At 48.0% G+C, this 17,017-nt stretch overlaps 1 protein-coding gene across 2 annotated transcripts in view; it reads left to right on the top strand.

Annotated features, from left to right (window-relative positions):
• Positions 1-17,017, top strand: part of arhgef37 (Rho guanine nucleotide exchange factor (GEF) 37) — a 210,005-nt gene that overhangs the window by 159,873 nt on the left and 33,115 nt on the right. For both annotated transcript variants that reach the window (XM_070878453.1, XM_070878452.1), the window contains exons 8-9: positions 9,429-9,542; positions 9,634-9,963. In XM_070878453.1, coding sequence (XP_070734554.1) covers positions 9,429-9,542; positions 9,634-9,963 — 444 coding nt within the window. The remainder of the gene's footprint in view (positions 1-9,428; positions 9,543-9,633; positions 9,964-17,017) is intronic.

Below are 17,017 nucleotides of genomic sequence, written 5' to 3'. Positions count from 1 at the left end.
AAGTTAGAAAATGGTTGATGTCATGTATGTAACCTCTATGTAACACCACTACAATACTGTATATACCTTAAGCAATGCACACCTTGACCACAGGGGGTGAACTTGTGGGAGAGACTCCTTACCTGGTCATGCAGGGTCATCACTTCTTGGTCCTGTGAATAAAGGTTCAGGTCATAGAGTGACCTTGTCCATAGAATGTGCCTCATGTGGGTTTTGTGCCATTGAGTAAGGACATTACATTGGTGACGAGAAATGGGAAGCAACGACCCACGGGAATGGCCACCGGTAGCACAGAGGAACGGTACTGTGTTGGTGAGGACTGGGACGATTTCATTGAGAGGCTCCAGCAAAGCTTTGTCACGAAAGAATGGCTGGGAGATGCAGCGACCGCTCAGACTTTCATAATGGGGGAGGAGGAAACCAAAATAATATACGCGCGCAATTCTGCCTCCAACGCGGCAGGAGATCAGGGAGTCAATATCATAAACGCGACTCAGAGCCCCGCAGGCAGGCAAGGGCAGTTCGACACACCCCAGGCAGCAATAGACTCCAGAGTAGGTTTTCAACAGAGACAATGGCAGGCTGAACGGACATTTACGCCATCACAGTGGACAATGCGGTCCGGGATGGGGCCATTGACACCCACTAACAGGGTACTCGAGCAGTCAAAGGGACAATCAGCGAGGAATGACGGGTCATAGCTCCTTTGTTCACAACAATGGGAATCTCAGCTCATGCTGGAGTGTGGGGGCAAACACTCTGTCAGGACTTGCAGGTTTCAACAATTTGTCTGCAGAATTTGCAACCTCAGTGGCCATTTAGTTCGAATGTGCAGGAAGCCTGTAACCAGGCTAATTTATGAGGTGGATGGACCAGAAGAGGGGTCTGTGCTGCAGGATGACTCTTGGGGCAAATCAATGGATGCTGAAGTTCAGTGGGTTCATGTGGCAAACATTCACAGCTCATATACCAAAAAGCCACCAATGATGATGAAGGTTTTATTAAACAGCATCCCTGTACGCATGGAGCTGGACACGGGGGCCAGCCAGTCACTCATGAGCGTTCAACAATTCGAAAAGCTATGGCCACTCAAAGCCAGTAGACCCAAACTAGAACGCATTGAGTGCAATGTTGGCGGTCACACACAATGGATCAGTGAACCGGCTGCCGCTCTGAATTGTCCCGGGCAATGGTCCCGCACTGTTGGGGAGGAGCTGGTTAGCTGAGATGAACTGGAAATGGGAGGATGTGCACGCAATGTCATCTGTAGAGCGAAGTTCATGCTCACAAGTCCTACAACAATTTGAGTCACTATTCCAACCTGGCGTCGGGACGTTCAAAGGTACCAAAGTAGTGATACGCATCACCCCGGACCAGACCAGTGCACCACAAAGCCAGAGTGGTGCCGTATGTGATGCGGGAGAAATTTGAGAGCGAATTGGACCGTTTGCTGAGAGAGGGCATCATCTCGCCTGTTGAATTCAGCGACTGGGCGAGCCCCATTGTTCCCGTCCTAAAAGTGGATGGTTTTGTCAGGATCTGTGGCGACTAAGAGGCCACTATCAATCGGGTGTCCCTACAAGACCAATACCCGCTCCCGAGAGCGGAGGATCTTTTTGCCACGCTGGCAGGCGGCAAGCTGTTTACCAAGTTGGATTTCACTTCAACCGATATGACCCAAGAACTGGCCGATGAATCTAAACTACTGATCACCATCACTACGCACAAGGGACTGTTCGTTTACAACAGATGCCCGTTTGGCATTCGATCAGCGGCCGCGATTTTTCAAAGAAACATAGAAAGCCTGCTCAAATCCATTCCTGGAACAATCATATTTCAGGACGACATCCTCTTCACGGGTTGTGACACCGAGGAACACCTCCACAACCTGGAGGAGATGCTACGCCGACGGGACCGGGTAGGCCTGCGACTCAAGAAGTCTAAATGTGCGTTTTTGGCTTCTGAGGTTGAGTTCCTGGGCAGGAGGGTTGCTGCAGATGGGATTTGGCCCACCGAATCCAAAACAGCCGATTCGACGAGCACCCAGGCCCGGCAACACATCGGAGTTGCGTTCATTTCTGGGACTCTTGAACTATTTCGGGACCTTTCTGCAGAACTTAAGCACGTTGTTGGAGCCGCTTCACGTGCTCCTGCGTAAAGGTTGTATTGGTTTTGGGGGGACTGTCAAGAACGGGCTTTCAATCGGGCACGGAACCTACTTTGTTCAAATAAGTTATTGACCCTGTACGACCCATGTAAGAAATTGGTTCTGACATGTGATGCATCGTTCTATGGGGTTGGGTGCGTGTTGCAGCAGAGTAATGCTGAGGGCCAACTACAACCTGTGGCTTATGCTTCCAGGTCGCGCTCTCAAGCAGAACAGGGATATGGGATGTTTGAGAAGGAGGCACTCGCATGTGTCTATGGTGTTAAAAAAAATGCATCAGTACCTTTTTGGCAGGAGGTTCGAAATAGAAATGGACCACAAGCCGTTAGCATCTCTGTTGTCAGACAGCAAGGCTGTCAATGTCAACACGTCAGCTCGCATACAGCGATGGGCTCTCATGCTGGCTGCTTATGACTACACCATACGGCACCGGCCTGGCACCGAAAATTGCGCTGACGCGCTTAGCAGGCTTCCATTGGCCACCACCGAGAGGGCAGCGGCACAAAGCGCTGAGATGGTCATGGCCGTTGATGCCTTTGACAGTGCAGGCTCCCCATCACAGCCCGCCAGATAAAAATCTGGACAAAGAGAGATCCCCTCCGATCTCTGATTTAAAAAATGGGTCCTGACTGGGGATTGGGCGCCCAACACGGAGCATGCCCTGAGGAGGTCAGACCGTTTCACAGGCGGATGGATGTGTTCTCCATCCAAGCCGACTGCCTACTATGGGGCAGCCGGGTAGTCATGCCCCAGAGGGGCAGGGAGGCATTCATCAGGGAACTCCACAGCGAGCATCCAGGCATCGTGCTGAAGAAGGCCATTGCCCGGTCACATGTTTAATGGCCGGGAATTGATTCAGACCTGGAACACTGTGTTCACAGATGCACGACATGTGCCCAGCTAGGTAATGCCCCCATGGAGGCCCTGCTCAGCCCGTGGCCCTGGCCCACCAGGCCATGGGCACGTATTAATTTAGACTACGCGGGCCCATTCACGGGGAAAATGTTTCTCATTGAAATAGATCGAATGCATCATTTTGAATTCATGCACGACATCCACCACTGTGGAGAGTCTACGTGCGGTCTTTGCAACCCACGGCTTGCCGGACATCCTTGTTAGCAATAATGGCCCACGCTTCACGAGCTACGAGTTCATGTCGGGCAATGGCATCAACCATGTCAGGACAACACCGTTCAAGCCGGCCTCCAATGGCCAGGCGGAACGTGCGGTCCAAATCATTAAACAAGGCATGCTCAGGATTCAAGGACCCTCCCTTCAATGCCGCCTATTGCGCCTCCTGCTGGCCTATAGGTCCCGACCGCACTTGCTCACCGGGGTCCCGCCCGCTGAGCTACTTATGAAATGAACACTCAAAACTCGGTTGTCCCTCATTCACCCAGTCCTGACCGACATAATTGAGGGCAAGCGTCAGTCCCAAAATGAGTACCATGACCGAAACTCAAAGGAGAGATGTATAGAAATAAATGACCCCGTATTTGTCCTCAATCATGCCGTGGGGCCCAGATGGCTTGAGGGTACTGTAATAGACAAAGAGAGGAACAGGGTCATCGTGGTTAATGTCATGTATCTTCCATTATTATATATAACTGTATCCTAACATGCGATACATGACTGTAATAAGATATGACCTGTAACCACCAGCATACCTTACCACCAGGGGTGCACTTGGGTCCGACTCAACGGGATATCTGTCAACATGGAGCTGGATACGGGAGCGAGTCAATCTCTCAGGGACTCAACAATTTGAACAACTGTGGCCGCATAAAAGAGACAGACCAAAACTCACAAGGGTCGACACCAAACTAAGGATCTATACCAAAGAAATCATACCAGTCCTCGGCAGCGCCATGCTCTCTGTCACACACAAAGGGACAGTGAACCGACTTCCCCTGTGGATTGTCCCCGGAGACCCCCCAGCACTGCTGGGGAGAAGCTGGCTGGCAAAACTAAACTGGAAATGGGATGATGTCCATGCCATGTCATTAGAGGAACGGACCTCCTGCTCAACAGTTATAAAGCGATTTGAACATCTCTTTCAGCCAGGTGTGGGCACTTTCAAAGGGGGCCAAAGTCAAAATCTACATCACACAGGATGCTAGACTGGTCCATCACAATGCCAGAGCTTTACCCTATGTGATGAGGGAAAAGATTGAACACGAATTAGACAGGCTTCTGCGGGAAGGCATTATGGAATTTAGCGACTGGGCAAGTCCCATCGTCCCAGTCATGAAGCCTGATGGATCCGTACGAATCTGTGGAGACTACAAATCTACCATAAACAGAGTCTCCCTACAGGACCAGTACCCGCTGCCCAGAGCGGAGGACTTATTTGCCACATTGGCTGGAGGTAAACTTTTCTCAAAATTAGACCTCACATCTGCGTATATGACGCAAGAATTGACCGAGGAATCCAAGCTACTCACCACCATCAACACACATCGAGGCCTTTTCATGTACGATCGATGCCCATTCGGCATCAGGTCGGCAGCTGCCATATTCCAGAGCAACATGGAAAGTCTGCTCAAGTCCATCCCGGGGACGGTTGTATTTCACGACGACATACTTATCACGGGCAGGGACGCCGACTCCCATCTCCGTAATTTGGAGGAAGTACTAAAGCGGTTGGATCGGGTAGGCCTACGAGTCAAGAAATCCAAGTGCCTGTTTCTCGCACTCGAAGTTGAATTTTTGGGCAGAAGGATTGCCGCTGATGGAATCTGCCCAACAGAGTCCAAAACAGAAGCAATTCGCCTGGCACCCAGGCCCCGGAATGTCTCAGAACTGCGCACCTTTCTCGGGCTACTCAATTACTTTGGGAACTTTATGCAGAACTTAAGCACGCTGCTGGAGCCTCTCCACGTGCTACTCAGGAAGGGGTGCAATTGGTTTTGGGGGGACGCCCAGGAACGCGGCTTCAATAAGGCACGGACCTTCTGTGTTCCAACAGTGTTTTGACTTTCTTTGACCCAGGTAAAAAGCTAGTTCTCACATGCAATGCGTCAGCTTATGGGGTCAGGTGAGTTTTACAACATGTCAATAGCGCGGGCAAATTACAACCCATAGCTTATGCCTCCAGGTCACTTTCGCGGGCGGAGCGTGGGTACGGAATGGTAGAGAAGGAGGCGCTCGCATGCGTGTACGGTGTCAAAAAGATGCACCAATACCTTTTCAGGGCCAAGTTTGCATTAGAAACCGACCACAAGCCCCTCACGTCCCTCCTAACCGAGAGCAAGGCAATAAACGCCAACACCTCAGCGCGAATTCAACGGTGGGCACTCATGCTGGCGTCGTACGACTATACCATAAGGCACAGACCAGGCACAGACAACTGTGCCAACGTGCTCAGCAGGCTACCCCTGGTGACCACGGAAGGGTCTGACGAACAGGACTGTGAGATAGTCATGGCAATCAATGCTTTTGAGTCCACAGGTTCGCCCATGACGGCTCGCCAAATCAGAGCCTGGACAGCCAGCGACCCCACGTTATCCTTAGTAAAAAGATGTGTCCTAACCGGTGACTGGGCAGAGGCTCGCAATGCCTGCCCCGAGGAATTAAAACCTTTTCACAGGCGCTTGCATGAGCTATCACTACCAGCAGACTGCCTGATATGGGGCAGCCGAGTAGTCATGCCTCTGCGAGGCAGAGAGGTATTTGTCCGGGAGCTCCACCGCGAGCACCCGGGGATCGTTCTCATGAAGGCCATAGCCAGATCCCACGTCTGGTGGCCTGGTATTGATGTGGATTTGGAGCTCTGTGTCCGAAGGTGCACCATTTGTGCCCAACTCAGCAATGCCCCCAGGGAGGCTCCACTGAGCCCCTGGCCCTGGCCTACCAAACCGTGGTCGCGGGTGCACGTAGACTATGCGGGCCCATTCATGGGCAAAATGTTCCTCATAGTTGTAGATGCATTTTCAAAGTGGATCGAATGCACCATTTTAAACTCGAGCACAACCTACACCACTGTGGAGAGCCTCGCAACCATATTTGCAACGCACGGAATCCCTGATATATTGGTCAGTGACAATGTTCCGTGCTTCACCAGCGCAGAATTCCAAGACTTTATAATTGACCACGGCATAAATCACGTCAAGATGGCACCGTTCAAGCCGGCCTCCAACGGCCAGGTGGAGAGAGCAGTGCAAATCATTAAACAAGGCATGCTTAAAATCCAAGGTCCCATGCTGCAGGGTCGCCTGTCGCGACTGCTGCTGGCATACAGATCTCATCTGCACTCACTGACTGGGATTCCCCCCCGCGCAACTGTTGATGAAAAGGACTTTAAAAACAAGGCTCTCATTAATCCTCCCAGACATGCACGAAATCATTGAGGCAAAGCGTTGTAACCTGACTGAGTACCATGACAGAAATTCGAGGGGGAGATGGAATGAGATAGGGGACAAAGTGTTTGTACTAAACTATGGCAGTGGTCCCAAATGGCTTGCAGGAACAGTAATGGGCAAGGAAGGAAACAGGCTACTGGCAGTACAAATGGACAATGGCAAAACCTGCCGGAAGCATGTAGACCAAGTCAAAAGCAGATTTACCAACAACACTGCGGAACCAGAGGCAGACTACAATGTGGAACTCGCACCACACCTGGTGGACAGACAGAGGGAACAACCTGAGGAAAGGGCAATCCCAACAGACAGCCCAGGCGAGTCAACAACAATCACACCAATCGAAACAGACAGCCCAGGCGAGATACCAGCAACCACACCCAAAGAAAAACAGACACCAAGGCAAACAACTGAACCACAACTCAGACGCTCCACGCGAGAGCGTAGACCACCTGAGAGACTGAACCTATAAAGACAATAAGACCTTGGGGGAGGGTGATGTCATGTATCTTACATTATTATATATAACTGTATCCTAACATGCTATACATGACTGTAATAAGATATGACCTGTAACCACCAGCATACCTTACCACCAGGGGTGCACTTGCAAGAGACAGGTATATAAAGACTGGTCTCAGGCAAGTGCAGCATTCCAGAGCTGTGAAATAAATGTGCCGGTCCAGAGTGACCTTGACTTCACTACATGCCTCGTGTGACTCTGTACTGAGGGGACAGGACTTTACAGTTAAACTTAACAATGGGCAGCTATGCTGTAAGCATCTGGACCAAGTATAACAAATGTTCAGCATAGACACTGAGAACCCGAGGAAGATCATGAGATGTTGCTCACACCACCGCCAGTGAACGAGCAACAAGAACATTCAGCAGCATGCACAGTCCCGGCGGTCATCCCGGACAGGCCGGAATCACCGCAGGTGACAGACACTCACGCAAGGCTCAACAACCAGATCCCCAACTGCGGCGCTCCATGAGGGAGCATAGACCACCTGAAAGACTTAACTTATGATCCCAATAAGACTTTGTGGGGGGGGGGGGGGAGTGATGTCATGTATGTAACCTCTATGTAACACCACTGCAATACTGTATCTACTTAAGCAATGCACACCTTGACCACAGGGGGTGAACTTGTGGGAGACACTCCTTCCCTGGTCATCCAGGTATATAAAGGGGGGTCGCACGCAGGGTCATCACTTCTTAGTCCTGTGAATAAAGGTTCAGGTCATAGAGTGACTTGTCCATAGAATGTGCCTCGTGTGGGTTTTGTGCCATTGAGTAAGGACATTACAGTTAGTAGGTGGTAAAATGTTGTTCAACCACCTCGAAACACCCTATTTCAATTGGCTCACCTGCCATTTATGCCTGGGAAACTTACACGAGGCGGGTTCAGAGCCGGATACCGCCCTTCTGTCAATCTTTTAGATTTTGACAGTGGACCCGCCCCTGAACCTGCCCTCTGAGCACTGGCAAAATCCACCCCAAGGTCTCCTCTTTCGACTATATAGAGACTCCTCTTTCCCCTATCATTACATTGTTCATTCATTCATGTTCATGGTCTTGTGTTTGATATCTAAAGACTGATACAAGTATCACATAAGCATCACGCAAGTATCACATAATGTATAATATATTGGGGGGGAAATTGCTGTCGGAGGCTTCCTTTGGACGAACGCCTCCGACTGGAAGTTTTTTAACGAAAATACCTGGTGGTCCCGGAGCAACGTAGGATTGTGGTAGGAGGCCTAGTTTCGCAGTCCAGTGTACAGGAACATGTCTTCCAGATACGTATTTGTATCCTGAGATCACGTGGGCCTGGACCACCAATGAACATCTAGTATTTTCATTGATAATAATGCGAACTCCATTTGTATGAGCTCCCATTACTATCAATGAGAATCCCCCCAAAAAACAAGAAACACAACACAATAAATAAGAAAAACACCGTACACATTTAAAATTACTTGAAATTGAATGTAATTAAATGTTTTAGAAAAAAAATGTATTTTTAAATTTTTTTTTGTGTTTTAATAAGCTTAAAAATAAACTTGCCTTAATGGACAGGGTTTTTAATGTAAAAATTATTGATTACATTTAATTTTTCTATGTTTTAAAACTCTTACACTGGTAAAAGTAAGCTAAACACCTGCTTTTACCAAGGATAAGAGTTTGAAGGACATTTGCTGGGCAAGAGTTGGGCAAATAGCCCAATCTCTGCCCCGTGGATGTCCTTTTCCCGGGGATGTATGTGATCTGTCAAAAGACATTTTACAGGTCATAAAAGCTGATTCTTGGCATATGCGCATCGCGCGCTGAGAACCGGCATTTGCAAGGTCTCTTCGGGTGTGTGCACATCGTACGCACCGGGCGAGGCCGCAATTTTCAGCCCATTAATTCATAAAGTTTAACTTCATCATCTAATTTATTTTAGAGTGAAAACTAGAATGATGACAGCATAGACACATTCAAATTTAAACATAACTATTGTATATAATCAGATAATGTACAGCATTGCTTTTAAGAGCAGACTATTGAGTTCAGTTTAATTTTTACTCATGACACTGGTTTTTCCTTTCATCTTTTCGGTCAAACCTACCTTCACCCAATGTTAGAACTAGGATTTCGAAACAAGATATCTATTTGGCTCCTGTATCCAATTTCCGGAATCCCAATGTTAGATTTAAGGTGTCAAGGTGAAGAAACAGTCAGTGCACAAATAATGGCCCCTCTCAGATATATTTAGCATGCTTTGCAAAATTGATATGATGTATTTATTAAGTAAGTATACTAGTGTCCAAGTATCATGCATCCATTATACACTTGGCACGCAGTTACATCTGGCACTACTCCATCTTTTAATTGTCTTCTCTTTAATTTTGGCTCAGCATTTTAAAAGCCTGAGGTCCTACCATTATGTATCTGATTTGGCGGATGAACATGCTACTGACTGCTATCAGGAGTTTATCCAAATACTCTACCAACAGATAATTCCTGAATTTGTAAGTAAAGGCACTGTAAAGACATACAATTCATAGGTATTAGTGGGTTTAATATGCATGACTTGTATTAAAATGTCTTTGTTTCAAATAGAAAGGAAGACTGGAATCCATCATTTACAAACCGCTATGTACCCTCGCAAGTTTGTTCAGTGGCCCACAACAACTGATTAGAAAACATGATGATAAGTTCTTAGATTATGAAAAAATTCAGGAGAAAATAAAACAAGAAGGTCATGCATCTTATGATGAGAAGGCTGCTATGGAGACTTACAAAGCACTGCATTCTTTATTACTCACCGAGCTCCCCAGATTTAACAGAATTGTACAAGAGCTACATGCACAGATTCTTCAAGCAGTTATCACTGTTCATCATGACTTAGCCAACAATGTGCTTGGATTAACCAGCCAGCATCTGCATGAGGTAACACTTTACCTTGAATTATTAATTGTATTAGAGAGATTGATGGTGAATTGGGTAACAACATTGTACTTTTCCTCTCTGGGACCCGGATTCAAATTCAGCCCAGATTTGTGAGAAATTCTCAGCTCCCTGATGCCTGTTTATCTGACAGGGTTGCAGATGACAGAAGATGCACTGGCCTCCCTCAGTCAGCCCCATTACACTCTAAAAATTCCCCCATGTTTAGAGAAGTGACAGCACCATAGGCCCATGAAATGTAAGTCTACAAATGTACCGTCACACTAACTGAGTTGGTTTCAGAAGAGCAAACAGGAAAGGCCCCCTCCTATATTAGACAGCAGGTAAGGCCCCCTCCTACATTACACAACAGGGAAGGTCCCCTCCGACATTACACAATGGGGAAGGTCCCCTCTGACATTACACAGCAAAGCCCAGTGCCACCAGCACCTGACTTAAAAAGGAAGCTTTGATGCACAGGGTTCTCTCCCGCAAACAGGGAAATTAAAAATAGGCAGTAGAAAAGTGACTTAAAAGTCCTATGTGAAAAGGATTTTGTGTAATATTGATGCAGTTCACACTTGGCTTGAGCACACAGCATAAGTTGGCATCAATGCAACATGGCTAATACAAAGCTATGAAGTGAGTAGTTCAACTCTGAAAAGCCATAAGGATGCACAGTGTGGAAAAGAACAAAGTCATGCTGAGGCCAAGGTGAGTACATTATCAATATAAAGAAGGGGGATGTTTTTTATTGCACCTGGCCACTACCATATCTGAGCTGGGTGCTTTAGAAGAACAATCAGCCAGTTCTGAAAATCAGAACGTCAGTGAAAAAGGAAGGCTGTTGTCTGTAGAGATTTTTTAAGATTATGATTTCTTTTGAGGTGATGACTTATTGCTGGAGTACAGTTCCACAGATGGTGAAGGCCCTCTAATGCCTCAGCCAAATATTCATGCGAGTACTGGCAGGCATTCGAAGATAGAGCACATCAGACTGCGACCTTTCTGATCTGTATGGCTCCACTACTCAATATTAAACTTGCTGAGCTGTCAAGAGAAAAATTGGATTTATATATCTGTTAAAATTATCTAGTCTGTCAAGATTAGCTAGTCTGTCAGTAGCACATTCCACAAAATGGTTGGCAAACTTAATTTTCAGCTAAATAACTATTTTGACAAGATAAAACCAGGCTTAAAGCATATCATATAAGTTATTAAAATGTAAGTTATTAAGACTGTGACAGAATAATTTAAAAGATTTAAAAGGGACACAGAGTCTGCATATCAGCTCAATGTGTGAGGCTGTTGAGCAAATACAACCCAGCCTAAACACAAGGTGGCGCTCCAAATACATCGAGCAGAAGTTTCATTCTTTTCCTAATTATATAAAGTCTTTCTCCACTGTTGTTATGGTAGATCTGCAGGAAAGGAAGGTACAAGTCAAGATTGGATGAGTATTATCCCCTTGCATTTAGAGAGACAGAATAGAAGTGGAAGCTTGTGTATGTGTGGTGTTTCCCAGGGATGTTGTAGGTATGCAGTCACTGAGCTAACATTTCCATCTCCCATAGCAAGAGCAGACTGCCTCCCTTCCTTCCCTTCAGTTCAATGGCTTGCTCCTCATAGATTGTGAGGTCTTCAAACTCTTGAATGTCCTCTCTGATGTCTTGCACCTCACAGGCATTGTGTGCCAGTTTGTGATTGAGTGGATCAGGTGAAAGTTAACAATTGAGGAGTATCTCCCAGGTAATATTGGACAGCTGATGAAAGAGGTGCAGTGATATCACCCCATTAAAAGTGGAATGCAAATATCTGCTGTATGATGCATTGTGAAGGGTTAGTTATGTAGCTTTTAATTCTAGATAGTGTAGAGTAGTTTCGTGCTCAAGAAGAAGAGGGAGAGTGGCCAGTGTGATACCTTGCCTCTTCTAGTCGAGTCATTGAACTTAATGTGGCACTGGTCTGCAGTTCTGGGGGTAATAGAGTTGGCATTCAGTGCCAGTGCAACCTCCCTCTGTAAAGTCCTGTCCCTGCTGTACAGACTCACATGAGGCACATGCTAAAGTCAAGGTCACTCAGGACCTGCACCTTTATTACACAGCTCTCGAATGCCACACTTGCCTGAGACTTGTCTTTATATACCTGTGTAGAACAGGTATCCAGTGTCTCCTGCAAGTGCACTCCTGGTAGTAAGGTAAGCTTGTGGTTACAGGTCATATCTAGTTACATTCATGTATAGCATGGTAAGATACAGTTATGTACAGTAGTGTGAGATACATGACATCACCCTCCCCCAAGGTCTTATTGTCTTTATAGGTTCAGTCTCTCAGGTGGTCTACGCTCTCGCGTGGAGCGTCTTAGTTGTGGTTCAGTTGTTTGCCTTGGTGCCTGTTTTTTTTTTCGGTGTAATTGCTGGTATCTCGCCTGGGCTGTCTGTTTCGTTCAGTATGATTGTTGGTGTCTCGCCTGGGCTGTCTGTTGGGATTGCCATTTCCTCAGGTTGTTCCCTCTGTCTGTCCACCAGGTGTGGTGTGAGTTCCACATTGTAGTCTGCCTCTGGATCAGCAGTGTTGTTGGTGAATCTGCTTTTGACTTAGTCTGCATGCCTCCGGCAGGTTTGGCCATTGTCCATTTGTATCACCAGTAGCCTGTTTTCTTCCTTGCCTGTTACTGTCCCTGCAAGCCATTTGGGACTCCTGCCATAGTTTAGCACAAACACTTTGTCCCCTATCTCATTCCACCTCCCCCTCGAACTTTGGTCATGGTACTCAGTCAGCTTATGGCGCTTTGCCTCAACAATTTCATGCATGTCTGGGAGGATTAATGAGAGCCTTGTCTTTAAGGTCCGTTTCATCAATAGTTGCGCGGGGGAACCCCAGTCAATTAATGCGGACGAGATCTGTATGCCAGCAGCAGTCGCGACAGGCGTGGGAACTTGGATTTTGAGCATGCCTTGTTTAATGATTTGCACTGCTTGCTCCACCTGGCCATTGGAGGCCGGCTTGAATGGTGCCGTCTTAACGTGATTTATGCCGTGGTCACTTATGAAATCTTGGAATTCTGCGCTGGTGAAGCACGGACCATTATCACTGACCAATATGTCAGGAATTCCGTGCGTTGCAAACATAGTTCCAAGGCTCTCCACAGTGGTGGAGGTGGTGCTCGAGTTTAAAATGGTGCATTCGATCCACTTTGAAAATGCATGTACAACTACAAGGAACATTTTGCCCATGAATGGGCCCGCATAGTCTACGTGCACCCGTGACCACGGTTTGGTGGGCCAGGGCCAGGGGCTCAGGGGGGCCTCCCTGGGGGCATTACTGAGTTGGGCACAAATGGTGCACCGTCGGACGCAGAGCTCCAAGTCCGCGTCAATGCCAGGCCACCAGACGTGGGATCTGGCTATGGCCTTCATGAGAATGATCCCTGAGTGCTTGAGGTTGAGCTCCCGACCAAATGCCTCTCTGCCTCGCAGAGGCATAACTACTCGGCTGCCATACATCAGGCAGTCTGCTTGTAGTGAGAGCTCATGCATGCGCCTATGGAAAGGTTTGATCTCCTCGGGGCTGGCATTGCGAGCCTCTGCCCAGTCACCAGTTAAGACACATCTTTTTACTAAGGATAACGTGGGGTCGCTGGTCGTCCAGGCTCTGATTTGGCGAGCCGTCATGGGCAAACCTGTGGACTCAAAGGCAGTGATTGCCATGACTATCTCACAGTCCTGTTCGTCAGACCCTTCCGTGGTCGCCAGGGGCAGCCTGCTTCGCGCGTCAGAACAGTTGTCTGTGCCTGGTCTGTGCCTTATGGTGTAGTCGTAGTACACCAGCATGAGTGCCCACTGTTGAATGCGCACTGAGGCGTTGGTGTTTATTTTGCCTTGCTCTCAGATAATAGGGACGTGAGGGGCTTGTGATCAGTTTCTAATGCGAACTTGGCCCCGAAAAGGTATTGGTGCATCTTTTTGACACCATACACGCATGCGAACGCCTCTTTTTCCACCATTCCGTACCCGCGCTCCGCCCGCGAAAGTGACCTGGAGGCATAAGCTATGGATTGTAATTTACCCACACCATTGACATGTTGTAAAACGCATCCGACCTCGTACGCTGACGCATCATATGTGAGAACTAGCTTTTTACCTGGATCAAAGAAAGCCAAAACACTGTTGGAACATAGAAGGTTGCGTGCCTTATTGAAGGCGTGTTCCTGGGCGTCCCCCCAAAACCAATCGCACCCCTTTCTGAGTAGCACGTGGAGAGGCTCCAGCAGCTGCTTAAGTTCTGCATAAAGTTCCCAAAGTAATTGAGTAGCCTGAGAAAGGCGCGCAGTTCCAAGACATTCCGGGGCCTGGGTGCCAGGCGAATCGCTTCGGTTTTGGACTCGGTTGGGCGAGTTCCATCAGCGGCAATCCTGCTGCCCAAAAATTCAACCTCGGGTGCGAGAAGCAGGCACTTGGATTTCTTAACTCTTAGGCCTACCCGATCCAACCGCTTTAGTACTTTCTCCAGATTGCGGAGATGGGAGTCGGCGTCCCTGCACATGATAAGTATGTCGTCTTGAAATAAAACCGTCCCCGGGATGGACTTGAGCAGACTCTCCATGTTGCGCTGGAATATAGCAGCTGCCGACCTGATGCCGAATGGGCATCGATTGTACATGAAAAGGCCTCGATGTGTGTTGATGGTGGTGAGTAGCTTAGACTCTTCGGTCAGTTCTTGCGTCATATACGCAGATGTGAAATCTAGTTTTGAGAAAAGTTTTCCTTCAGCCAATGTGGCAAATAGGTCCTCTGCTCTGGGCAATGGGTATTGGCCCTGTAGGGATACTCTGTTTATGGTGGATTTATAATCCCCACAGATTCGTACGGATCCATCAGGCTTCATGACTGGGACGAATCGACTTGCCCAGTTGCTAAATTCCATGGGTCAGATAATGCCTTCCCGCAGAAGCCTGTCTAGTTCTTGTTCAATCTTTTCCCTCATCACATAGGGCACAGCTCTAGCCTTGTGATGGACCGGTCTAACATCCTGTGTGATATAGATTTTGACTTTAGCCCCTTTGAATGTGCCCACACCTGGCTGAAAGAGATGTTCAAATCGACTTAAAACTGTTGAGCAGGAGGTCCGTTCCTCTGATGACATGGCGTGAACATCATCCCATTTCCAATTTAGTTTTGCCAGCCAGCTTCTCCCCAGCAGTGCTGGGAGATCTCCGGGGACAATCCACAGGGGAAGTCGGTTCACTTGCCCTTTGTGTGTGACTGAGAGCATGGCGCTGCTAAGGACTAAGATGATTTCTTTGGTATAGCTGCTTAGTTTGGTGTCGACCCTTGTGAGTTTTGGTCTGTCGCTTTTGTGCGGCCACAGCTGTTCAAATTTTTGAGCGCAATGAGAGATTGATTCGCTCCCGTATCCAGCTCCATGTTGACTGGCATCCTGTTGAGTAGGACCCTCATCATTATTGGAGGCGTCTTGTTGTAGGAGCAGTGGCCATTGATCGTGTTGACCCGCTATACCTCGGTGTCCTGGGTACTGTCCCCACCATCTTCTGGTCCGCTTTCCGACCCTTCTGATTCATATACCAGCCGAGCTGCCGTTTTTTTGCACATGTGGGCCAGATGCCCTGTATAGTTGCAGTTTCTGCAAATGGCATGTTGAAATCGACACCCCCTTGATGAGTGCCTTCCCCCACATCTCCAGCACAGACCGCTTCCATTGTTTCCAAAGGATGAGCTGCGTCTGGCTGATTCCTCTTGAGTTTCTCTCAGTTTGTAGTTGATTGCTTGCATTGTGGGTTGATGAGGTGTGAACAGCCGTTCATGTGGCCCTTGATGTCTTCTGGCGCCACTGCCTGCTGTTGAGGGCCTGCTCTCCTGCCTTTGTCTGTGTGTGGGGGTAGCAGCTTGTTTCACGCTGTGAACCCCTTGTTCCGATGTTTCATTAGTTGTCGTACTCACAGTGTAGATCAACCTTGTTTCTTCTTCTCCTGCCAAGAATGTCTGTGCAACCAGTGCTGCTGCCTCTAGGGTCAAGTTCTTGTCTCTATGAGCTTTTGGAATATGCCTGCATGGCCTATTCCTTCAATAAAAAAGTCTCTCAGTACTTCTCTCCTTAGTTCATCGGAGAACTCACATAAGCTAGCCAACCTCAGAAGTTCCGCCACGAAGTCGGGTATGCTCTGGCCCACACAGCGTCTGTAGTTGTAGAACCTGTGTCTGGCCATGTGTAGGCTGCTCGCTGGCTTCAGGTGGTCTCTTACCAGTGTGCTCAACTCTTCGAACGACTTGGTTGCTGGTTTCTCGGGTGCCAGCAGGTCCCTCATTAAGGCGTATGTTTTCGAGCCACAGCTGGTCAAGAGATGGGCTCTTCTCTTGCCTGCCTTATTGTCGCCTAATCAGTCTTTGGTTACAAAGCTTTGCTGGTGCCTTTCTATAAAGTCCTCCCAATTATCTCCAGCATTGTATTTTTCATCTGAGCCGTTGGTCGCCATTCTGTGGATTCTGTAATCCCGTAACTCGCCGCCACTGTAAAGTCCTGTCCCTGCTGTACAGACTCACAGGAGGCACATGTTGAAGTCAAGGTCACTCAGGACCTGCACCTTTATTACACAGCTCTCGAATGCCACAATTGCCTGAGACCTGTCTTTATATACCTGTGTAGAACAGGTATCCAGTGTCTCCTGCAAGTGCACCCCTGGTGGTAAGGTAAGCTTGTGGTTACAGGTCATATCTAGTTACATTCATGTATAGCATGGTAAGATACAGTTATGTACAGTAGTGTGAGATACATGACACCCTCCACACAGAACAATTATTTGGAGGCATCCTCCCATGGACACTCAGCAGTCTGTCCCTCTTCTGTTCTTTCTTATCAAGGAGGGTTTATAGATCAGACTCTTTGAAGTTGTGGGCTCTTCTTTTGTGGCTCTGTGTCCTGCCTTCGCACTTTCCCTGGCTGCCTCTATCAGCTGCTTTGGTGATCGACTTTTTTGAAAAGTGGCCCAGAAACACTCGAGACATCCAGTCAAGATACCTTGCAGTAAATAGAGCAAGCCA

Source organism: Pristiophorus japonicus, chromosome 4 (assembly GCF_044704955.1).
Source record: "Pristiophorus japonicus isolate sPriJap1 chromosome 4, sPriJap1.hap1, whole genome shotgun sequence".
In the NCBI taxonomy this organism is placed as follows: Eukaryota; Metazoa; Chordata; class Chondrichthyes; family Pristiophoridae; genus Pristiophorus; species Pristiophorus japonicus.
Note: the sequence above shows the minus strand (reverse complement) of the source record. Positions and strands in the feature narration are given on the sequence as shown.